The 26,510-nt window shown below is 42.0% G+C and overlaps 1 protein-coding gene and 1 non-coding gene across 7 annotated transcripts in view; both read right to left on the reverse strand.

The window, feature by feature from the left end:
* FAM81A (family with sequence similarity 81 member A) overlaps positions 1 to 26,510 on the reverse strand; it is an 82,751-nt gene that overhangs the window by 53,464 nt on the left and 2,777 nt on the right. For 3 of the 6 annotated variants that reach the window (XM_055537790.1, XM_055537791.1, XM_055537792.1), the window contains exons 2-3: positions 6,613 to 6,680; positions 5,230 to 5,503 (exon numbers count right to left, since the gene is read on the reverse strand). In XM_055537790.1, coding sequence (XP_055393765.1) covers positions 5,230 to 5,503; positions 6,613 to 6,659 — 321 coding nt within the window. In that variant the 5' untranslated portion in view covers positions 6,660 to 6,680. Of the gene's footprint in view, positions 1 to 5,229; positions 5,504 to 6,583; positions 6,681 to 26,510 lie in introns of all 6 variants that reach the window. The other 3 variants (XM_055537793.1, XM_055537795.1, XM_055537794.1) reach the window with 1 other exon arrangement.
* On the reverse strand, positions 4,542 to 4,613 carry TRNAC-ACA (transfer RNA cysteine (anticodon ACA)). The gene has a single exon. It is a non-coding gene; the product is annotated as a tRNA-Cys (tRNA).

Genomic DNA, 26,510 nt, shown 5'->3' on the forward strand with positions numbered 1-26,510 from the left:
TGTTTCTCCCCAATCACTTTGATTTTATCCATCACCCTTTATAGAATGGAGTACAGCAGGGCTATCAGCCACCTAATATATCTCTCTCTTCAAAATGGAAATGTTTAAGTTGGGGTTCTTCAATCTTGAGAAGGTGCCAACTTGGGGCTGCCAAATTATTCAGTCTCTGGGATAAAACTGCTTTAGCACTCAAATATAATACTGAAAAGATCATTCTAAATATAGACACCACTTTCCGAAAACAAGTAAATTATCTGCAGCAGTCTCTTACATGTTCTATGCCTCTTGGATACCATTAGAGTTCTTTGGCTGCCAGAAACTGAACCTGATTCTGGCTTAGGTGAAAAATCTGGAATTTACTGGAAGGCTATAGGGGAGAAGTGTGTACAATCAACAGGGCAGCTGGGGATCCAGACTGAGAAAAAGACACAAAAGGCAATTCCTAGGGTCCAGGCAGTAGGACCACTACCTAACATCCTACAGGTACAGCTGCTGGAAAGATACTCATGTCCTTGGAACACTCTGCTTAGGTTTCAGACTCCAGGAAGTGAGAGTCTCAATGCTCTGGTCTGTGTTATGGACTCCAATCCTCATTATCAAAAAATGTGATAAGGCACTCTGATTAATAGCCATCTTAGCCTGTATCCAATGGAATAAAGGTAAACTCCAAAGGGAAAATAAAATGCTATGATCCAAAGAAATTGAAATGGATGCCATCAGTCACCAAAGCAACAAAGATCAACTCCATCCCCTTATTAAAAAAAGACAAATGTACTCCAATAGGATACAACTCTGAGTAAATCTCTGTCCTTAGTAAAGGTGTGCTGTAATCTCCAAAGACAGTGAAAATTGTTAATCATGTGGTATTCTAGGTTCTCCCTTGGGTATAAGCTGAGTGAGACTTCTCAAAAAAGGAAATCAACTATGTACACAATAGTCGTAAAGAGCTGCTGCTGCTGCTAAGTCACTTCAGTCGTGTCCGACTCTGTGCGACCCCATAGACGGCAGCCCACCAGGCTCCCCCGTCCCTGGGATTCTCCAGGTAAGAACACTGGAGTGGGTTGCCATTTCCTTCTCCAATGCATGCAAGTGAAAAGTGAAAGTGAAGTCGCTCAGTTGTGTCCGACTCTTCGAGACCCCATGGACTGCAGCCCATCAGGCTCCTCCATCCATGGGATTTTCCAGGCAAGAGAACTGGAGTGGGGTGCCATTGCCTTCTCCACATAAAGAGCTGGAATAGCTATATTAATATCAGACAAAAGAGACTTGAAGACAAAAAATGTTACTAGAGATAAAGAGAGACATCTTATAATGACAGAAGAATCACTGTATCAGGAAAATATACACATTATAAATGTATACACATGTAACAACAAAGCCCTGAAATACATGAAGCAAAACTGACAGAACTGAAAGGAGCAATAGGCAATTCAACAATAAAAATCGGACATTTCAATAACTGAAAGAAAAAGTCTCAGGACTTCCCTGGTGGTCCAGTGGTTAAGACTTCACCTTTCAATGCAGGGGGTGCAGGTTTGATCCCCAGTCAGGGAGCTAAGATCTCACATGCCTTGCAGCCAAAAAACCCAAAACATAAAACAGAAGCAATATTGTAACAAATTCAATAAAGACTTAAAAAAAAAGATGCACATCAAAACAATCTCTAAAAAAAAGTCTACATAAATTTAAAGAGATTAAAGATATACAAAGTTGTTCTCTGCCCACATTAACTTAGAAATCCACAAAATATCCACTAAATATAGGGAAACCCCAAACATTCAGAAATTAAATAACATACTTCTAAGTAACACATGTACCAAAAAAAAGAAATCACAAGGTAAATTTTATGATACTTTAAACCGAATGAAAACAAAACCACAACATACCAAAACTCATGGAAGCAGCCAAAGCCGTGCTCAGAGCCCACATTATGGCTTTAAACACCATTATCAGAAAAGAAGAAAGATCTCAAACCAATTCCCTAAGCTTCTACCTGAAGAAGCTAGAAAAGCAAACTAACCTAAAATAAGCAGAGAAAAATGAAACAACCTAGAGTTGAAAGCAATGAAATAGAAAACAAAAAAGCAAATATGAAAAAAATAAAACCAAGAGCTGATGCTTCGCAGCACTGAAGGCTCAACATTAAGGCAGCAATTCTCCACAAACTGATCCATACATTCAAAGCAATCTCGGTCAGAATCTCGGCAGTTTTTAAGAGAGCTAATCCTAAAATTTATAAGGAAATACAAAGGACCTAGAATAGCTGAGAGAGACAATTTTGACAAGAGAAAAGTTGGAGGGCTTACACTGTATGATTTCAAAATGTACTCTTAAGCTAAAAATTAAGGCAATGTGGTATTGGCATAGGAAAGCCATACAAATCAATGGCATTCAGAAATTAACCCTTAAATTTTATGACCCATTCATTTTTGACAAAGGGGCAAACGGGAAAAGGATTGATTTTCCTTGGATATCCATATGAAAAAAAAATTAACTTAGATCTTTAACCTCACTTCATACATGAAAATTAACTCAAAGTAACTCACAGACATGAAGGTAAAAACTAAAATCAACTTTTGAAGAAAACAGAGCACAAAAGCCTTATGACCTTGGGTTAAGCAAACAGTTCTCAAGACACACCACCAAAAATATAAACCATTTTTTTTAAAAACTTGTAAGTTGGACCTCATTAAAATTTGTGCTTCAAAAGACACCACTGGGAAAATGAAAACAGAAGCCACAGAATGGGAGAAAATATTTTGCAAATCTCCTATCTGATTGGGACCTGTATCTGTAATATACAAAGAAATCTTACAATTCAATAATAAAATAACCTAATTTAAAAATGGGTTCTGACACATGTTACAACATGGATAAAAAATCTGGAAATCATTATAAGTGAAATGACTGAGACACAAAAAGACAAGTACTGTATGACTGCACTTCTGTGATATACCTAGAATAGGGACAGAAAGCAGAACAGAAGTTGCCCAGGGCTGAGGGGAAAGCGCAATGGAGAGTTATTGTTTACTGGGAATAGAGTTTCTGTTTGGGATAATCAAAAAGTTTTGAAAATCAACAGAGGTGAACATTGTGAATGTAATTAATGTCAATGAACTGCACACTTTAAAATGGTTAAAACGGTAAGTATCTTACCACAATAAAAAATAATTTTAAAAAATGGGCAGAAGACTTGGGTAGACACTTCACCAAAGAAGACACACAAATGACTAATAAGGACATGAAAACATCATTAGTTATTAGGGAAATGCAAATTAATAGCACAATGAAATATCACTAAATGGCCACTATAATGACTATAATCAAAAACAGAGATGATAGCAAGTGCTGGGGATGAAGTAGGGAAACTGGAATCCTCACACATTCCTGGTGGAATTGTAAAATGGCATAGCCACTTCAGAAAATTGTTTGGCTACATTTTAAAAAGTTAAACATAAGCTTACTACAAGACCCAGCAATTCCACACCTAGTCATCTACCCAAGAAAAATTAAAATATATCTCCATACAAAGACATGTTCACATATTCACAATACCTTTAGTCACAACAGCTAAAAATTGGAAACAATCCAAATGTCGATCAGCTGATAAGTGGAAAAACAGAAAGCTGTATATCCATATAATAGGATACTATTAGGTAGGTTTAGTCGCTAAGTCATTTCTGACTCTTGCAACCCCACAGACTGTAGCCCTCCAGGCTCCTCTGTCCATGGGATTTCCCAGGCAAGAATACTGGAGTGGGTTGCCATTTCCTTCTCCAGGGGATCTTCCTGACCCAGGGATTGAACCCAGAGATTGAACCCAGGTCTTCAGCATTGCAGGCAGCCTCTTTACCATTGAGCCACCAGGGAAGTCCAATATGATACCACTCAGACATAAAGAGAAACGAAATACTGATACATGCTAGAACATGGTTGCACCTTAAAAAGATTATGCTAAGTGAAAGAAGCTGGATGCAAAAGACTTCATATTGTAAGATTCCATTCATATGAAATGTCCAGAAAAGACAAATTATCTATAGAGACAGAAAGCACACTGGTGGTTGCCTGGGTCTGGGGTAGAAGGAAGGATTACCCACAAACAGGCTGATAGAAATTTGGGGAGTGATTGAAATGTTCTATAACTGAACTGTGTTGATGGTTGCACAACATTAATTCTATTAATTTACTACAAATCATTGAATTGTACACTTAAAATGGGTAGACTTCTGTGGCTTTTAAATTGTACTTCAGTAAAGCTCTTAAAATAAATAAATATAAATCTGAAACTGAAAAAAAAAGTCTTGATTTCAGGAAGCATAATTAAAATACAATCTCCATGACATAAGACAAAGGTTTTCCTTAATCTAGCCATATACCTTTTATTCGTATATTTTCAAACTACATGTGTAAGGAAGTGAAGTCGCTCAGTCGTGTCCGACTCTTTGCGACCCCATGGGCTGTAGCCTACCATGTTCCTCTGTCCATGGGATTTTCCAGGCAAAAGTACTGGAGTGGGTTGCCATTTCCTTCTCCAGAGGATCTTCCCAACCCAGGGATTGAACCTGGGTCTCCCGCATTGTAGGCAGACGCTTTACCATCTGAGCCACCAGGGAAGTACTGACATTGTTCAGTGATGTTAGCCCGGGCTCTAAATGATCTTAAGCTTTCTGAATTAAATTCTGTGGTCCCTGTGATTGCCCAATAAACAGCAGTAAATTTACAAACTCTAAAAATAGACAATATTGGCCTTTTCTTGGGCTCATTTCAGAGAAAAATAGAGCAATAAAAGCAAGCCTGAGAAGCAATTCAAATCCCCAGATTGTCTGAGTAATCAACTGTATTATATATAATCATTATGACCTAGAAACATTTCATCTGAAGCAGCAAAGGCTGACCTAGTAATTGATTTAATAGCTGTCTTCAACGACAGGAAGGGTTTTACAGGGAAACTATCTGATGAGTTCTCCTCTCTTTCCATTGAGAGCCAAACAAAACAAAGTGATTTAGTAATCAGCAAGGTACACAGAGATTAAACACAAATAACACTAACAGTAACTGCTACCAGATACTGGAATATACTTAATGTATTTGTTCAAGCTGTTTCCTTGGCAATCATTAAGACTGGACAAGACAGACGGCTGTGGTCTGATGGCAGAAATGCCTGTGAGGGGTCAGCGGGTGTGGGGCAGGTCTGTCTGTGGGAACGCACCACACTTCCACATGCCATACCTCGATATCCCGATTCAGTTGCTTCACTATGGCAGTGATGTTTCTGATGTGCTCCTCCAAGAACAGCCTGGCCAAGCGGTCGCCTCCCCCTTTGTTCTGCATTTTCTGCAAGCTGCTGACGATGTCGTCTTTGATCCGGAATGCGTGCTCCACAAGGGCGGCTGTGGTTTTCTCGTGGCAGAGGATCCTGTCTTCTAGTTGCTCCACTAGGCTTACGGATGAGTAGGGTGCCATGGTCAGGGACTGGCTGTGTCGGGGCATCGTTCGAACTCGCCTACAGAAGGGAGCCCCACATTACTAGGGTTGTCAGTTAGGAAAAAAAATCATTTTTAAAGCCAGATTCAAGACTTCCCAGGAAAGGCAAAGTATCTATCCTTACAAGCTAAATGAAGATTTGAAGCAGAATTTCTGCCCCAAAGAGTTTTCTTTGTGAGACAGGCAGCATCTTTAATCAATGGTCCACAGAGAGTCAAGTGTGCTGGTAGCAGGCTCCACGCCCTCCCAATGCAAGAGGCTGCAGGCTCAAAGCTTATGAACAAAATCACTGGACCTGCTTTCCTTTCCCCTTCTCCTAAGATACAAACTCAAATGCCTACAAGGGTCAGGCTGTGGATATAAAGGAGTGAAGCATACCACACAGTATACACTAGGGCATGTTAGGGACTTTGAGAAACTGAAAGGGTCATTCCTCACCTAAGGGAGCCACAATTCTGTTCCACCTATGAGTAACCATTTGGGAACGCAGATTCTTTTTTCCAGATCATCTGATATTTCAAGAAGAACCAAGAAATTCAGGCTTGTATGTGAAGTCACCTGATTTTTATTTATGTATTTTTGGCCACGCCACAAGGCATGTGGGATCTTAGTTCCCCGACCAGGGATCGAACCCGTGCCCCTTGCATCAGAAGCACGGAGTCTTAACCACTGGACCACCAGGGAAGTCCCCACCTGATTTTTAAAATGTTAACAACTCATTTTAAAAGTATTTAAGATGATCCAGGCCAAACAATGTATTACTTCTATGAGCCAGTTTTGGCCTATGGACACCCAATTTGCAACTTCTCATTTAAAAGTTTTAGTGGGGATATCAGCCCATAAGCCTCCAGAGGTACATTTTATTGTTAATCAGAAGTACAACTGTAATGCAGGGCTACCGTGAAATCTCCACCGGTCACAATCACTGAATGGTCCACAGTGTCCTACAAGTCAGAAGCTGGAGAGGGGACACAACAGTACTACTCTTGCCCTTAAGAAAAGTCCTTCTTGGATATAAAAGAAGCTGCAAGGCTTCTTTTATAATGACCATCATGCCCACTAGCAGCCCTCATGGAATTGGTGGAAAGAAAAAGTATACCTTAGATGCATATTTTCCATATATTATACCTTTCCTCGGTGACAAGAGAAGGAAATACAGTGCTCCGTTGGGCCATTTTCTTTTTAATAATTCACATCTGTTGAAAAAATAAGCATTAAATTATTTAACAGTTTATGTCTAGAACATAAATGACCTTGGGGATTTCCCTGGTGGCTCAGACAATAAAGAATCTGCCTGCAATGCTGGAGATCCAGGTTCAATTCTTGAGTGGGGAAGATTCCCTGGAGAAGGGAATGGCAACCCACTTGCCTGGAGGTATTCTTGCCTGGAGAATTCCATGGACAGAGGAGCCTGGTGGGCTATAGTCCATGGGGTCGCAAAGTGTCAGACATGACTAAGCGACTAACACATACATACACACAAATCTTATTATTAAGTTACCAAAGGGATCAAAAATTATGCTGACATGCTGATCAATTATATTATTAAATATCTTACATATGATAGAAACAGAAGATGTCTCAAAATAAGGAGAAAAGAATCAAGAATCAAAATGCTTTTGAACCTAATACCATAAGCCCTGCTGGATAGGTCAACATGTATGCGTACATGCTAAGTCAAGTTTCCTGAAGTTTTCTCACCCCGTATCTGCATCTCAAGTTTGAAAAACCACTTTTATAGAAACAAGATAGTTCCTTAAACAGACTTAAGTCACTCTTGTACTTCTCCCTAGGACTGTACCGAAAACTATCCTAGGAAATTTATCTCAGCAAATTTAGTAAATTCCATAGCAAATTAAGAGCATTATTTTAAAAATAATCTTAATAGACTAATGCAAGATCAACAGGATCTGATTTGGGTGAATTTATCTATCTACTAAAAGAATGAAATCATACTTTTCATTAAAACTTTAAAGCTGTATTATAAGATATGATCATTCACATTACATCAGGCGTATATAAGGAACATTTGATCATCACAATGCATTAGACATCTGAAAAAATTAGAGGTTTTAAAAATATTTCATTACTTAGGTTTCTCAATACTGCTGTTAATTGCCTTAAAACAGTGAAAGCCTAGTAACTATGATAAGATTCAGTAGTTAGTTCTCATTTAGATGCTGGATTGAGAAATGGTTTTCTGATTGAAACCATTGTTTTGGCATCATCCATCCAGTATGTTATTTTTAGAGTTTCAAAATGTGAACTTTTCCCTTTCCTAGACAAATAACTTTGAATTTAAACAAATTACATTTAAGAAAAAAAAGTGTTCCATGCCAAACAAGCTATGATGCCAAAAGAGCTCTTCAGTATTAAAGAAAATAATTTCTGTCATTTAAACTACAAAAATTAGGCCAGTGTGAAATATTCAGAATCACAGAATCTGTACAACTTTAAAGTTGTAAAATAGCTTAGTTGAGATACTAATCTTTAGAATAACCCAACCTAAGAGACATTCTTTGAAAGGACTGATGCTGAAGCTCCAATACTTTGGCTACCTGATGAGAAGAGTCAACTCACTAGAAAAGACCTTGATGCTGGGAAAGACTGAAGGCAGGAAGAGAAGGGGATGACAGAGAATGAGACAGTTAGATGGCATCACTGACTCAATGGACACGAGTTTGAGCAAGCTCCAGGAAATGGTGAAGGACAGGGAAGCCTGGTGTGCTGCAGTCCATGGGGTCTCAAAGAGTCGGACAAGACTGAGCCACTGAACAACAAAAACAGCAAAAAGACATTTGGCATCTACTATATAGCCACCTAACCTAGAATAGATACAACAAAACTCCCCTCCCTGAAGGGCTTTCTAGCCTACAGAAACAGTAGACATCTAAAGCAACTTTGAAACAATGCAGTAAGTGGCCAACTAACCATATGAACAAAAAAGCATGGGTAGAAAACACTAACTCATAAAGTTATATTTAGACTTCCCAGGTGGTTCAGTGGTTAAGAATCCACCTGCCAATGCAAGGGACATGGGTCGATCCCTGGTCTGGGAAGATCCCACATGCCTTGGGGCAACTAAGTCCATACGCCACAACAACTGAAGCCCATGCACTCTAGGGCCCACAGGCTGCAACTATGAAGCCTGTGCACCCTAGAGCCTATACTCTGCAACGAGAGAAACCACCACAATGAGAAGCCCACACACCACAACTAGGGAGTAGCCCCCGCTCAATACAACTAGAGGAAACCCACGCAATGAAGACTCAGCACGACTATAAATAAATACATAAACAAATATTTTTAAGTTATATTCACTCTCATGTTCAGTTCAATTGCTCAGTCATGTCCGACTCTGCAACCACATGAACCGCAGTATGCCAGGCCTCCCTGTCCATCACCAACTCCCGGAGTTTACCCAAATTCATGTCCATTGACTTGGTGATGCCATCCCACCATCTCATCCTCTGTTGTCCCCTTCTCCTGCCCTCAATCTTTCCCAGCATCAGGGCCCTTTCAAATGAGTCAGCTCTTTGCATTGGGTGGCCAAAGAACTGGAGTTTCAGCTTCAGTATCAGTCCTTCCAATGAACACCCAGGACTGATCTCCTTTAGGATGGACTGCTTACATCTCCTTGCAGTCCAAGGGACTCTCAAGAGTCTTCTCCAACACCACAGTTCAAAAGCATCAATTCTGCGCTCAGGTTTCTTTATAGTCCAACTCTCACATCCATACATAACCACTGGAAAAACCATAGCCTTGACTAGACAGACCTTTGTTGACAAAGTAATGTCTCTGCTTTTCAATATGCTGTCTAGGTTGGTCATAACTTTCCTTCCAAGGAGTAAGTGTCTCTTAATTTCATGGCTGCAGTCGCCATCTGCAGTGATTTTGGAGCCCAGAAAAATAAAGTCAGCCACTGTTTCCACTGTTTCCCCATCTATTTCCCATGACGTGATGGGACCAGATGCCATGATCTTAGTTTTCTGAATGTTGAGCTTTAAGCCAACTTTTTCACTCTCCACTTTTACTTTCATCAAGAGGCTCTTTAGATCTTCTTCACTTTCTGCCATAAGGGTGGTGTCATCTGCATATCTGAGGTTATTGATATTTCTCCCAGCAATCTTGATTCCAGCTTGTGCTTCATCCAGCCCAGCGTTTCTCATGATGTACTCTGCATATAAGTTAAATAAGCAGGGTGACAATATACAGCCTTGATGTACTCCTTTTCCTATTTGGAACCAGTCTGTTGTTCCATGTCCAGTTCTAACTGTTGCTTCCTGACATGCATACAGATTTCTCAAGAGGCAGGTCAGGTGGTCTGGTATTCCCATCTCTTTCAGAATTTTCCACAGTTTATTGTGATCCACACAGTCAAAGGCTTTGGCATAGTCAATAAAGCAGATATAGATGTTTCTTGAATTCTCCTGCTTTTTCCATGATCCAGCGGATGTTGGCAATTTGATCTCTGGTTCCTCTGCCTTTTCTAAAACCAGCTTGAACATCTGGAAGTTCATGGTTCACGTATTGCTTAAGCCTGGCTTGGAGAATTTTGAGCATTACTTTCCTAGCATGTGCGATGAGTGCAATTGTGTGGTAGTTTGAGCATTCTTTGGTATTGTCTTTCTTTGGGATTGGAATGAAAACTGACCTTTTCCAGTCCTATGGCCACTGCTGAGTTTTCCAAATTTGCTGGCATATTGAGTGTAGCACTTTCACAGCATCATCTTTCAGGATTTGAAATAGCTCAACTGGAATTCCATCACCTCCACTAGCTTTGTTCATAGTGATGCTTCCTAAGGCCCAACTGACCTCACATTCCAGGATGTCCGGCTCTAGGTGAGTGTGAGTGATCACACCTTCGTGATTATCTGGGTCGTGAAGAATTTTTTTGTACAGTTCTTCTGTGTATTCTTGCCATCTGTTTTTAATATCTCCTGCTTCTGTTAGGTCTCATCACAGACATACAAAACTTTGTAACTATGTGTGTTGATACATAAGACTTATTATGGTGATCATTTTGCAATATATACAAATACTAAATCCTTTTATTATGTACCTGAAGTTAATATAATGTTCTATGTCAATAAAACCTCAATTTACAAGTTTTTAACATTTAAAAAAAAATGGGGAGGAAAAAAGGGAGAGCGCTTTGTTTTCTTCCTGGTTAGCAGCCAGGTCAGGAAAGAACTGATGAGAATGGATAGGATTTCCCAAAGTAGAGAATGGAGAGATTGTGCCATACTTTCTCTCCTCCACATTCCAGCATTACCTCTATGTCCTTTACTCTCAACATACTCTGGCCTAACTCCTTCTTCCGCCTCATCCTAGGCCACTTCATACCATAGTCGTCTCCTAAGTCAACTCTAAGCTTCTGCATGGCCACGCTCCCACCACTGTCCTTCAGCATGTAATGCACTTCACTACCATCATAACTTTGCCTGTGTGCTCTCTCAGAAATGCCCTTCCCATCCCTGCCCACCTAGAAAACTCACCCCGATCCTGAAAGAGCCCACCTGCCCTTCAAGTCAATAAAATGGCTTGTCTGTATTCTTCAGCTCTTTATCCTATGAGTTTTATATTTTATATTTATATATCAGCTGTTTAGCAGTCTGTCTCCCCCTACTTATATGCCACTTAAGGGCATGTATCAAATCTTTTTTTCTTTTTTAAAGATCTTTTGGATGTGGACCATTTTTAAAGTCTTTATTGAATTTTTTGCAATATTGTTGCTGTTTTATGTTTTGTTTTTTCTGGCCATAATGCATGTGAGACCTTAGCTTTCCAACCAGAGATCAAACCTGAATCCCCTGCATCAGAAGGTAAAGTCTTTACCATTGGACCACCAGGGAAGTCCCTCAAATTTTAATGGACACAGAGCTGACCTACAAGAATCTACACAAAGAGAGCATGACTAGCACTCCAGTATCAGAAACTGCAGCAAGTAAGGCATTAGAGTGGAGAAGGTCATGGCAACCCACTCTAGTATTCCTGCATGGAGAATCCCATGGACAAATAAGCCTGGCAGGCTACAGTCCATAAGGTCTCACAGAGTGAGACAGGACTAAAGCACCTTAGCACGCATGCACGCACACAAGGCATTAAAGATAATGGTTTAGTTAAACGTACAGTTGGCTTCTCTGGTGGCTCAGTGGTACAGAATCTGCCTGCAGTGCAGGAGACCTGGGTTCAAACCCTGGCTCGGGGAGATCCCCTGGAGAAAGAAATGGCAACCCACTCCGATATTCTTGCCTGGAGAATTCCAAGGACAGAGGAGCCTGGCAGGCCTCAGTCCACGGGGTCGCAAAGAGACGGACACAACTGAGCAACTAGAACACAACACACAGTCCTCAGGACTCCCCTACTGGTCCACTGGAAGTCCCCTTCCAATGCAGTGGACTCAGGTTTGTTCCCTAGTTGGGGAACTAAGACCCCACATGCCATGGAGCCTGCTCACCACAACTACTAAGCCCACACACCGCAACTAGAGAAGCCTACTCACCACAACCGAAGACCCAAATGCCGCAATGAAGATCCCATGTGCCGCAGCCAAATAAATATTTTTTTTAAAAAAAGAATCGTTCTCTACTGAGACTCCATCCCCAATATTAGCCATTCAGTATAATACCTGTGAATGAATGGAGACCTTTGCAATACCCTTTCCCAAAGGTCATTTCATCCACCTGGAATTATCCTGCCTGAGCTACAGAAACCCAGTCATACCCCCTTTCTGAAAAACAAGTCTATCCACCACTCATTGCCTGAGATTGCTTTTCAATAACACACCTCCCTGTAACAAACCAAGCACTGTGCACTCTCCATGACAGAAAATGTCACGAGGCATGAGTCCACAACACATACTGAGGTCTGTTCCAAATTGGCGCCCCTTTCATGAGTGTGGCAGATGTGTTTATCTGTCAGGTCTCTTAGTTGGTTAGTGTTCTTTTTGGAACAATCTTTGGCGATCTGTATTGCCAACCATATTCAAAAGCAGAGACATTATTTTGCCAACAAAGGTTCGTCTAGTCAAGGCTATGGTTTTTCCTGTGGTCATGGAATTACATCCATGTGGTATGGATGTGAAAGTTGGACTGTGAAGAAGGCTGAGAGCCGAAGAATTGATGCTTTTGAACTGTGGTGTTGGAAAGACTCTTGAGAGTCCCTTGGACTGCAAGGAGATCCAACCAGTCCATTCTGAAGGAGATCAGCCCTGGGATTTCTTTGGAAGGAATGATGCTAAAGCTGAAACTCCAGTACTTTGGCCACCTCATGAGAAGAGTTGACTCATTGGAAAAGACTCTGATGCTGGGAGGGATTGGGGGCAGGAGGAGAAGGGGACAGCAGAGGATGAGATGGCTGGATGGCATCACTGACTTGATGGACGTGAGTCTCAGTGAACTCCAGGAGATGGTGATGGACAGGGATGCCTGGCGTGCTGCGATTCATGGGGTTGCAAAGAGTTGGACACGACTGAGCGACTGAACTGAACTGAAGTGAAGGATTCAAAATAAACAATGGATTTTTAATTGGATTCAAAGTCATTGGATTAAGTGACATCTCAAATATCGTTTCCAGATCTTCCCACTGTCAGTTCTGCCCACTGCCTTAAGTTTCCAGCTCCTGCGCATTTTATAAATCTGCCCTGCAGCACCACGAGTGGGTCTGCAATATGAACAGGGAGGTCTAGGGGGTACACTGTTTTGATTGTGCCATGTTTCCCTGTTACAGTATCAAACTCCAGTTTATGAGGTTAGAAACTTGGGAAAATTTAGGGAGGGGAAGGTAGGTGAAGCAAGGACAGGAGAAGTAAAAGAAATAAGAAAAAACAAAATCTCAATGCCTAATAAATGCAATGTATCAATAGAATTTGGAGGTTCATGTAAGAGTAAAGGAAAATGCTGTTATTTAAACCAAAACACTTATTTGTGGTTAGGAAGATTCTGGGTATATACATATGTATATATATTCTCAGATACATATATATGATATTTTAATGACAAAAGAAGATATTAATGCAAAGCAATAGTTCTATTTTTCTAAACAAGATGACACTAGAGTATTATTATACTTTATTATTATTATACTTTATTTATTATGTGTTAATGTAAAATGATACATGAACAAACTAAAATGACAATTTTTACAGAAAAATTAAAGTGTAGTTTTTCAGTTTACTATTAAAATACAGCACTGATATGTTCTACCAAGTGTCAGAATTAAAAAAAAAAAGGGCAAAGCATTTATGAATAAAGTGGTTGTAACGCGGTGGTGGGAAAAAAAAAACCCTGATTTTCTTATAGTTAAAAATAGTGAAAAGATAGAGGGCGGAGAACAGTGGAAGGCATGCCTAGGAAGAAGGTGGGAGTGTTCCCTAACTGATCTCAGAGGCCAGGCTCAAGCATGGACTCTGTCCTGGTGCAGCGAGGAGTGATCAGGGATGGAAGACTCAAGGGTGGTGAATGGCCAGCTGCGAGAGCAGCTCAGAATAGGGGAGAGGTCACAGTGGTAGATGCTGCGCCAGAATCCAGACTAGGAGGCATGCGATGGGGCCAGGGAGGCAGGAGGAACAAACGGTTTCCCCAGGGCCCCTTTCCGCCTTTCTCCCCATGGCTCTTCAGCTCTTCTTCCTCCCCTCACTGCCTCCTGTCATTTGATTTTCTTTCTCTTTTTTCCCACCCATCCCTCTCCATCCATCTTCCTTTTTTCTCTTTCCCTCTTCTTCACTTCCCCTTTCCATGGGCCATGTTCCTTCCCTCCACTGTCTCTCCTTTCCCCTCTCCCTTTCCATGGCTACAGTCTGACATACCTTTCCATCATGGAAGACAAGGGTGATGGGATCAGGATGGTCCTTACTAGGAGCCTGGCTCCCCCAGTAACTGTATGATCCTAGCAGGCTGGCCTCAGCTTACCAGGTTGGGGACACAGAACTAACAGCTGCTCCCTTTTTGGGGTGTTGACCCCTAGTCAGGCACTCAAGCAGCGTGTTTATGGACATTAATGGAATTCACCCTCACAATCATTCGTGAAGGGACTGATCTTATCACCTCCATTTAACCAGAGGAAACTGAGACCTACAAATGTTCAGCAACTGGCTTGACGTCACAGGAAAGAAGACAGCAGGGATCTGGGCCTAAGGGCCCTGCCTCTTCATCAGCAGGCATCATCCACGAGAAGGAGCAGGGTTCTGGAACAGTCCGGCCTCAGGGCACTTGATATGCTTCCAGAAAAGGTGCTTCCTTTCTCTCCCATAGTTAATATCCCTTCATCACATCTGACAGAAAATATATCTACCTTCAAAACTAAAACATATAAAAAGTTCAGCAAATAGTATTCATTTGCTTAAAGTGACGCTGTTTATTGTGGGGAGCTAGTGGGGGAAATCATTAGGTACTTGGTATCACTCTTTCATTTGGCCAAAGCTGTTTCTCCTGGCACAAATATACGCTGAGGTTACAGCTGGACTGACACCACTCTACTATCACTTGTACTTTCAAAACCAGAGCAACACACACACACAAAATGTCTTGCAACACACGTACCAAAGTACGTGTCTGACATACCTTTCCATCATGGAAGACAAGGGTGATGGGATCAGGATGGTCCTTACTAGGAGCCTGGCTCCCCCAGTAACTGTATGACCCTAACCCATACAAATATGAAGAAATTTGGAACATTTTAAAGAACACCTTTTCTTAAAGTGAAAAAATGCTTTTCATGGTTAATAAAATAATTTTTAAATTTAGGCTCTACATAAATGCATGAAGGACAAATTGAAAATCACCACTCAGTAAGTGCTGAGTTATCAGTTTACCTTTTTTTGAGATCTCTTTTCAGGATATATATAATTTTTCCTTTTTGAAAAAAACAACATCCTACTCTATACTTACTATAAGTACCCTGCATTTCCTAAATGATTATATCCTGAACATTTTTCTATCAATATATGAAGATACATATCACAATTTCTAATGCTTGTATAATATTCCATTAAATGGACATACTGTCATTGTTAGGCAGCTCCTGGCTGATGGATATTTACACTGAAATACTATTTATAATTAGGGTTTGGTTCAACTTTTTGGTCTCTTATTTTCCCTTTGTTCTATGAAATAACACAGGTAGTATTAAAGAGTCAGTGGGGCAAATTGCAAGCTACTTCCAAAACTGAAGTTTAGATGAGACTCTGACCATGAAACCTAAAGAATCAAGAAGGGATGAAGTCAGCAGATCTGTCAGAACAACCCAAGATCCTGCCAATGCTTACAAGTGAAACATGGCAAACAGTCACCACACCTGTGATCACTGGCTCACTGTCAGTCTTTGGCTCTATGCTGTGAGCTCCATGGGAAGCTGTACTGTCCACAGCTCAATTCCCAGCACCTGGCGTGTAGCTGATCAATAAGTGTTTGCTGGATGAATCAATCTCAAGGATAGAGGACTAAAATGAAGTCATTTCAAAATGCCAAATTTAATCAATTGAATTATATTCTGACAAAAGAAGGAATGTGCAACGAGAAAGGGCCATGGGACACACAGCGTGTCTAGGAAAAGCAGAGTGCAGAGAGGCAAAACTGATCAGTGTTTCCAAGAACCTGGGGCAGCAGGAAGAACCCTATTATGGAGAGGGATGCATTAAGCTCTCAGGGCTCAGTGACACGGACCACTAAGAAGATCCTGCTCACTCCTCCTGCCCTGAGCCCACACTCCTCAAGCACATCATCTAATTTCCAGTGTGGATGTGCATAAAAGGAGAAGACACAGGAATCAGCAAACTCGAGGCCCAGGCTAACAGCCAGCTACTCTTATGAATTACTACTCTGAAATGACACCCCTGATAAGACTTGGACTTGGGTAAGTCAGTCTTCTGAAATCTGAACGTCTCTGACTGTCCTAACAGGGATGAATATTTAAACCACGATGCTGAAACATGGTGATCACAACGTACTACCTATTGTGAAAGCCAGGCTTCTATGTAGGTGGCCCCCACGCTCCTCACTCTCAGGAATTCATACCAGTGTAAACCCTTCCCTGAGTGTGGAGGAACCTGGGACTTGCTCTTAACCAACAGACTACAGCAGAGACCAGCTGAGTGGCAATTACCTGGTCTCCGCCAACAGGTGTAGTCACCTGGGATTATGACACCAAATTATATAGGGTGTGGTTCTGCTTACTGGGAAGAGAATAACTATGTCATAATCTAACATTTAAGTCTGTTTATAGATTTCTAAATGGTTTCCTTGCTTAGAAAAATCTCAAAAGGATACTGTAGAAAGAATAAGAATTTTAACAGGTTTTTTTTTTCTAACATTGGCTCTGCTGTGGCCAGTAAAAGCAAATTATGAAATAAATCTAGCTTGCTGCAAAAGATAAAAACACAAGAAATACCAATTTATCCCATCAGATTGGCAGGTGACGTGTGAACAGGAACACATGGGACACTAGGGACAATGGGAACACCAGCTGGGAATGAGAGTCAGTACCATGACTTTGGAAAGTAACCTTCAAGATCTAGGAAAGCTGAAGATACACAAGCCTCATGGCCCAACAATTTCACTGCCAAGAACTGCCCCACAAGCTTCTCACACACGTCCACAGGAGACCTTTAGAAGAATACTTAAGGCAGCACTGTCTTCTAAGAGCAAAAAAGTGGGCAGAGAGGGGAACTGAACACCCATCATTAGGCAAATGAATGGATAAACTGTGACAGTTATGAAATGAAAGAACTAGTAGCTGTGGAAAAATTGGATCAAAATGTCAAGTTCAAAATGAATGAATCTCACAAACATACTAAGTAAAAAAGCAAGCTGAAGAAGGATATGGACACGATGATAACATTTTAAAGGTTGACATTTATGACATCATAAAGGTTTAAAATGTGCTTATTAACCTGCCAAATCTATAATATCTAAAGATGAACAAGGAAATGACCAACACCAAATCAGGGTCATATTCATCTCTCAGTGGGAGACAGAGGACTACAGGAGGCTTCAACTCAATGTATAACACTTTACTTTTTCAATTTATTTGTCATTATATCACTGAAAAAGAAAGTAGTTCCTCCTGTCCCCACCTTAAAAAAAAAAACACAAATCTGTAAAGATCATGAGCTTGAAGGGAGTCAAACTGTTAGTCCTTCAAGGACATGCACAGGACTCAAACTTGCCCTGTCCATTCTGGGGAGCACCAGATTAGAATTACAAGGCAATAGTAACTAATCTCCATCAAATCTCTACCCTTCATGCCTTTTTCCATGCTTAATATGTGATCTCATCTAGACGTTAACATCTCTTATAAACACCTATTGGTTAAATGTCCACCAATAAAAGAGTAGTAAATTAAAATGAACTGTGGTGTTGGAGAAGACTCTTGAGAGTCCCTTGAACTGTAAGGAGATCCAACCAGTCAATCCTAAAGGAACTCAGTCCTGAATATTCATTGGAAGGACTGATGCTGAAGCTTAAGCTCCAATACTTTGGTCACCTGATGTGAAGGACTAACTCACTGGAAAAGATTGAAGGCAGGAGGAGAAGGGGATGACAGAGGATAAGATGGTTGGATGGCATCACTGACTCGATGGACATGAGTTTGAGCAAGCTCTGGGAGTTGGTGATGGACAGGGAAGCCTGGCATGCTGCAGTCCATGGGGTTGCAAAGAGTCAGACACCACTGAGCAACTGAACTGAAATGAAAATTAAAACATGGCACATCCACTCAAAAGGATATCTATAGCTATTTAAAATAATGGTTACAAAGAGTATGAAGTAACATGGAAAAGATTTACTATCTATCATGTTAGGGTTTTTTTTTTTAAAGAACAAGATTTGAAAATGGATTTTCAATACTATATAAAACCATAACCAGGGCCTGGAAACAGAGCTTTACTCCATGGCACCACAATTTAGGTGACCCCATAAATTTTTAAGTTCTACCTCTGCCACCTCCCTCTCCTCTACCTCTCCAAGGTGGGGCACTCGCCCAACCTGGGGCCAGCAGAGATGGATGAGTCATCAAGGACAAGACACCTACTGCCCCTCCGGGTGCACAGGCCACCCTCACCTGCCTCCATCCCTCTCCCATCGGACACCCCTGGGCCCCTCTCTGCATGCTTGCCTGCTCCTGTGACTTGGGGCTGTTTTCCCAACCCACCCCACTCTGTGCCAAATCACTAATATTGTTCTGTGGTGTGAAGAGCCCGTATCTGAGCAAATGATGTGTTTTCAGTAAAAGGAAGAGGAAGAGGGCTGTGCAACTGAGGCCACAGATGATGACTTTCAAAGCCAAAGTATCCAGATTGATAAGAAAGTCAAAGAGCTTTCCATAAATTAAGACACGGTGCAGACTGGGGGAATGTCTCTGAATTATGTGCACAAATAAGCACCCCTTGTCTCCTACTTAAAGACAGGCAGTTTCCCTCTCCCAACACCTGGTCAGAATTTTGGAGAAGAAATGAGCATCTTTACTAAAATATACTGGGTTGGCATACTTTGGGAGGTAGATGCATTATGGTTATGAGGTGGATCTGGGGGAAATCTGGGTAAGTCACAAAGGATGGAATGTTATAAGGCCTTGCATGTGTGAATGCTAAGTCACTTCAATAGTGTCTGACTCTTTGCAACCCTATGGAATATAGCTCACCAGGCTCCTCTGTCCAAGGATTCTCCAGGCAAGAATACTGGAGTGGGTTGCCATACCCTCCTCCAGGGGATCTTCCCAACCAGGGATTGAACATGTGTTTCCAACACCTCCTGCATTGGCTGGTGGGTTCTTTACCACTAGTGCCACCTGGGAAGCCCATCATAAAGCCTTACACAGCCTCTAGGATGCTGCTGCTAAGTCACTTCAGTCGTGTCCGACTCCTAGCGATGCCATGGACTGCAGCCTACCAGGCTCCTCCATCCATGGGATTTTCCTGGCAAGAGTACTGGAGTAGGGTGCCATTGCCTTCTCCCTCTAGGATGCTGGGCATTCTCATACCAAAACGTCCCTCTTTGGACACATTAGGTCAATGGCAAATGAAGCTTACCTGGCACAGCCTAACATTTTTCTCAACAGCACATTACCCCAGCAACCCAGAAATCCCTCAGCCATTCTGGAGACTGTGGCAGGGGTTCAGGTTAGAAGTACTATTACAATAATGTTTTGTTTTTTTTTTAATAGTGGAAAGAAATAAATCAATATATAAACAATGGCACTGGATACATTTCTATTCTACTTTTCCTTCTTTTCAAAATACTTCAATGAGTATGCTATTTTCAAGACAAAACTTTAAGTAAAAATTTATTACATAAAAGAATGAACCAATGAGAAGACACACAAACAAAAACTGCAGAAATTGCCGATTTCTAGCTATCAAAACCAAGGAAACACACATGATCCTGGATTTAAAAGACAAAATGGTTCAGTTAAAGTAAGTTTACTGTTCAATTTTTACTGTGGTTAAAAACAGGCAAAAAAATTTACCTTAAACATTTGTAAGTTTACAACACAGTGTTAACTATTCACACAGTGCAACAGATCCCTAGAACTTTTTCATCTTCTAAAACTGAAATTCTGTATCAGCTGAACAACTCCCAGTTTGCTAATTTACACCTGTTCCCTGTGGGCCAATGCAGGAGACTTAAGAGACGTGGCTCAATTCCTGGGGTGGGAAGATTCCCTGGAGAAGGAAATGGCAATCCACTCCAGTATTCTTGCCTGGAGAATCCCAGGAGAGGAGCCTGGCAGGCTACAGTCCATGGGATCGCCAAGAGTTGGACACAACTGAAGTGACTTAGCACACACCTGTGGGCACCAAATGAGACTTGCGCCCAGAACCCTCATTAAAGCCCTCATGGAGCCCCTGATCACCCTTATTTCAGGCTCTGGGCTGCCCAGTGAGAGACACCAGCACAGCATTCCAAATGCATTAGGCTCCAGGGAGAGTGTGAGATTTCCCTCCCACCCAACTTTGCCACAGGGTCCCAAGACAGATATTTCCAATTGCTTTTGTGCAAATGGCCTTGATTCCACTTTGCAAGAATTCTTTCCTTTCCCCTCCACGCTAGTGCATTCACCAGAATTCTGTTGAGACTGGAAAGGTGAAGCGTGGCTGTATTTCTGATCCCTGCAAAAACGAACTTCAAAATGTTCAAAGTATTTACAGTGGCCTTCTGGTCAAGGCAGGGACCACTGCATAACTGGTGGGATCCCGTAAATATGCAGCACACATGTGACTCTGGCAGGCCCAGAGGGATTCATGAGTGGAAACTGAAATCACCAGGATCCCTGGAACCCAAGGAATGGCCACAATGCTGCTCTAATCCACTCTGCACAGCTTAAAATGATGCTAACAATTTTAGGAGAACCCCTGCAAAAACAGATTGGTTTCTGTTCCCATCTATTAATAACAGCTATTTTGAAATGCTATTTAAATCTTCTATTGTTATTTGAACTTCTCCTGGATTCTGTCTCCCCAGCTGAGCTGCTGGGGGACAGCAAAGACTACATACCCCGTGAGTCTGTAACCCCCAGAAGCCCAGTACAGTGTCCCGACACAGACGCTGATAAACATTTCTTCACTTGCTCGTTCTTTCTTGGTAAGGCCTATGGTTCTAATTAGCTGGTGGCCCTGACCAAGTGACACATCGATTGCTGACTCGAGGTCCCTTCCAGCTGTGAGCTCGGCAGGCTGCTTCAGCGTCCCCTGCACTGAGGACGGGCTCTCACCCGTGCCCACGCCCACACAAGTGTGTTCGTATTACCTTTCGGGTGTTTTAGTATGATCAACAGCTATATTTGGCAACTTTTCTTTCTAGCATTAAAGAAGGCATTAGAGAAGACACATTACCGGGTGTTAAAAAGGGAATCTGCCAAAGGCACCAGCTAGAACAGAAAAAGTATTGTTAAAAACCATCGTAAACTCTCTCCCTCCTAAACCACCTCCACCTCCGATGCATCCAGGATCGAACAGAAGAAGGGAAGGCATCATGAATCTATACTTTATACTCACACAGACACAATGCTAGTCGTGACTCTGGGGTTCTACCCGACACGAATCTCTGGCTGAAAACCTAAGGATTGGGGATGGGAAGAAAGATCCAGCCTCTGGTCTCTGCCCTTTTCCTCACACACAGCGGAGAGGGGTTGGACTTCTCTGCTGAACACCGGGGTCTGTGAGAGACTCTTTTATTTGGAGGAATGACTTGAGTTCAGCACATTAATATTATAACTATTTTAGAGAGAGCATGGGAGGCCTCCTGAGCTCTTCTAGAGATAATTAAAACCAGGGGGAAAAAAAGAAATCTGAAATAAACAAAAAACGAGCTGAAGGCACCAGAGGTTTCTGAATAACATCTTCCTGGTAAAACAATTTTAAGAATTTCATAGTGCAAAAGCAACCCTACTCATTCTCTCCCACATAAACACGCCTGTTATTCCCAGCCCCACTCAGTTAAGCAGCAGAATCTCTTGCCTTCACTTCTGTAGCTACTCTGTCCAAAGACGTCATCCACACAAAAGCATTCTTAGGACAGAAAAAAGGCTGACCACAGCCAGGCAATGAGGTACATCACGAGGAGGAATACTGTGGTTCCAGTAACCTCGACAACTCACCATCCTGCAATCAGATCCACAAATACCAATTTTGCCTTAACAGAGACTGAAAACTTCAGGTCTTTCCATGTTTATCAACCAGTATGTTCCTGGTAATTTTCTTGCTGTAGCAGAAAGATAATCAAATAAACCAATTTCAGAACTTTGCTGGCAGTCCAGTGGTTAAGACTCCATGCCTCCACTTCAAGGGCACAGGTTTGATTCCTGTTGGGAGAACTAAGATCTCACATACTGTGTGGCAAAGAAAAAACAAAATTTCATTATCACTGATAACTACATTTTTAAATACCAAGAACTACTGATGCTTGGGGGTATGTGTGTGCTCAATCATGTCCGACTCTTTGTGACCCCATAGACTGTAGCCTGCCAGGCTTCTCTGTCCATGGGATTTCCCAGGCAAGAATACTGGACTGAGTGGCCATTTCCTGCTCCACAGTATCTCCCTTACCCAGGGGAAGAACCCGGCTCTCCTACATTGGCAGGTGGATTCTTTACCACTGTGCCACCTGGGAAGCCTGGCCCTTGGAGGGGAGGGGATCAAAAAAAAAAAAAAAAAAAAACCCACCGAAATACAAAGCCAAAGTGTTTTATCCTTTTTCACCTGTTTTTATGTTAAAAACCCACAGAATGTCAAACGGCATCCAAGAAGTCAAAAAATAAAATCATCAAACTAGAAAGAGGGAAGAACACGGATTTATTAAGAGATAGGAATAGGCAGAAAGAGTGAAATAAGGAAGAGGAGACAGTGAAGGGAGTGTGGAGGGAGAAAGGCAGTGCTGACGGGAGCAGGGGAGAAGGCCATACAATGGGGAGGAGAGAACAGGTGGTTCCAGGGCTCGAGGGAGGATGTGAGCCTGAGAAACTGCTCCTCACACATTCAGCTGCTCACTTGGGGTGTGAAGAAATCAATGGGCCATTTTTAATATGCTACTAGGTTTCTCTACTCTTTTTCAAGCCAATCTGCCCTCTCTTTGTCTTGACACGTAGATGCAAAGTTAAGATGTCATCGGGAGAGAATCATTTACTCCACTTACAACATGGAAATACCTTTCTGAATTACGTATCATTTTGCTAAGAGGCCTTATTTTGAGCCCACACCCACCTGACTCCTGGAGTAAAGCACAGGTTTCACACCCACCACCATGTACCACATGGCAGATAACTCTAAGGTCAGCCTGCGCCTTTGCTTAATGATTTTAATCAAGTCAGTTAGTCCAGTCAACAAATACTCATTGAGCCTCTGCAGTGCTGAATAAGACACAGCCCCCGCACTCAAGAGCTTCGCTTCAACAGGGAACTAGAACAGACAAGCCACCGTGCAGGAGTGAAGAGGCTCTCACTAGCTGAGGGGTGGGGCTGCCTCCAGGCAAGAGGCTGGATGGGTTTGAACTGGGCCAGCCAGAAACGCATTTAAGAATCAGGCACGTGAGTGGGATATTCAAAGGGGTGGGTCAAATAAAGGCTGGACAGGTTGAGAAAAGGTGGAGGGAGGACAGAGCAGAGGACGTACAGACTGGTGAAAACTGCCATGTACAGGGGCTCCTGATGGTAAGCCACGATCAACAGTCACCAGGACCACATACAGAGGTCTTGACTCCACAACAGGACAGAAAGGAGGAATGGAAAGGGCGGGACACCCTAAGGGAGATGGTGCAGGGAGCACTGCAACACTCAGCAACCGGCTGGATGTAGGGGTGTGAAGAGTAGAAAAGTCAGAATAACCCAAGAGAGCAAAAGCAGGTCACAGAGAGCGTAAAACAGCATGGAAATCATGTCAGTGCACCAAGAGGGAGATGGGATCTCCCTTTAGGAGGCTTCCCTGATGATGGATAACCTGGATCTACCCCAAGAGAACTCCAAACCCAAGTTAAAGGATATTCTACAAAACCACCAGCCTCGCCCTTCCTAAGTGCCGAGATCACGCAAGACAAGAGAGTGACTGAGGAACTTTCCAGAATAAAGGCAGTGAACAAGGCAACTAGAAAAGCACAAGGTCTGGAATGGATCCTGGACAAGTAGGAGGCTTTTGTGTTTTGTTTTGTTTTGTTTTAAAGATTTTTCCCCTTCTTTTGCTCTAAAACATGTTACTAGGACTTTTGGTGACACCTGAATAAGGTCTACAGAATAGATAATAGTACCAATAGAATCAATGTTAATGTACTGATTCTGCTGCTTGTTATATCAGAAAATGTCTCTCTTTTAAGGAACTATACACTGACATATTGGAGAGGGAGGTAAAGGGGCATCATGTCTATAACTTACTCTGAAGTTTCAGGAAAAATGACAAATATATATGTGCGAGTCTGTGCATGATGTGTGCGTGTGTGTGTGTAGAGAGAGAGTGAATGTGTGAGAAAGAAAAAGCAAGTGTGGTAAACAGTTATATTTATAGAATTTGGATGAAAAGTATACAGGAATTATTTAAATCATTCTTGCAACTTTTCTGTAAATCTGAATTATTTCAAAATAAAAAGTTAAAAAGGGAAAAAAGATTAAGAAAGCTAGGAGGAAGAGCTCTTTCGAGACAAAATAGCTGGGTTTCTGGGTGTTATATTCTGAATGGGGCTTCCCTGGCAGCTCAGTGGTAAAGAATCCACCTGCCAGTGCAGGAGACACGGGTTCGATCCCTGAGCTGGGAAGATTCCACATGCCGCGGGCAATTAAGACTGCGCACCACAACTCCTGAGCCCGTGCTCTAGAGCCTGAGAGCCACAACTACTGAAGTCCACACGCCCTACAGCCTGTTGCTCCGCATCAAGAGAAGCCACCACAATGAGAAGCCCATGCACCGCAGCTAGAGAGTAGCCCTCGATCTCTGCAACCTGGGAAAAGATAATGCAGCGACGAAGAACCAGCACAGCTAAAAATAAATAAATGAAATTCTTTTTTAAAAATTCTGAATGAAATTCAGAAGGCATGGCTGGAAATGGAAGTCTGAAGGCATCTGGGGGAGCTGAGCAAAATCTGGCTAAAAGCGGAGCTCGAAGGCTGGGACTAAGGAGGGACCAAAGAAATTAGAGAAAGGGAATAACAAATGGAGCAAGTTCCCAAAAGAGGCAGAAGAAACAGGCAAAGTCCACAGGATACAGCATGCAGAGTGCTCAAGTTAATCTTGGGTAAGGGACTGACAGACATTTTCTTCCTCGGATGAAGAAAATAAAGAAGGTCAAAGAAGAATTAAGAAAGAATGTTTAAGGACTTCCCCGGTGGTCCAGCGGCTTAGACTTCAAGCTCCCAGTGCAGGGGGCTCAGCTCAGGGAACTAAATCCCACATGCCTCAATTAAAAGATCCCGCATGCTTCACTAAGACCTGATGCAGCCAAATAAATAACTAATATATATATATTAAAAAAAAGAATGCTTGGGGTAGTGAAGAGGGTACAGTGGAAACTTACATTAAAGCAGAGGGCAGTTAGCTCCAATGTAAACATCCTTAATCTCATCAATAAAAAAAAAAAAAGGAAGGAAACTGACTGGATGTTTAAGGAATGGAAAAGTTTGGCATCACCTCTAAAGAAATGCAGCTTGGATTTCATAAAAGATGGATTTCTTTTTTAACAGAAAAGTAAGACCTAGTGAAATTAGAGCTAGCATAAATCTGCAGTGGAACCAGTACAAAGGTCTTTGTGATAACTTGGCAGATAACATGGCAGACTGGGAGAAGAAAAAGCAGATGTTGAGGGTGATTTTGGACTGACGACTGGAATATGAGAAGCCCAACATGTTAAGACAAAGGATTTGGGATTCCAGACAAAACCAAAATGGCTGGATAGTATATCCTCCAAATAGAGAGCCATAAAAGGATTGGAACACCAAGTGACTAAGGGACCAGAGTCCTCAGTGATGGTTAGTCTGGTGTAGTAGGTGGGAAAAATCAGCCAAGAAAACTGACATCCAAGTTCCAGATCTTGAAGGTGGAAAAAATTCCCATGACTACACAAGTCGAAGAAGTGAGGCATTGATGTGGAAACTAAGGCCACAGGAGTTGATAGGAATGACCTTCAAGAACTCAGTAAATTAATAGAACCTCAACATAAACACCAAAATCACCGGCAAGAGACAAGGTAGAAAAGAGAACCAAGTTAGTTAATCATGTTTGTTTGTTAATTTTTTTTGTAGCATCAAATGAAATGATTCTGTTGACTTAGAAAAAATGTACAATGTGAGAGTTTCGAGTTAAGTTTTATTTGGCACAGAAAGAGGACTGCAGCCAGGAGGGCAGCACCTCAGATAGCTTTGAGAAACTATTCCAAAGAGGTAGTGGGAGAAGGTCAATATATGTGACTTTGGTGAAGCATCCCTGGCTGTTCAGAAGGTAAAGCATCTGCCTGCAATGCGGGAAGACCCGGGTTCAATCCCTAGGTTGGGAAGATCACTTGGAGAAGGAAATGGCAACCCACTCCAGTATTCTTGCTTGAAGAATCCCATGAACA

Source organism: Bubalus kerabau, chromosome 10 (genome assembly GCF_029407905.1).
Source record: "Bubalus kerabau isolate K-KA32 ecotype Philippines breed swamp buffalo chromosome 10, PCC_UOA_SB_1v2, whole genome shotgun sequence".
NCBI classification, from domain to species: Eukaryota; Metazoa; Chordata; class Mammalia; order Artiodactyla; family Bovidae; genus Bubalus; species Bubalus kerabau.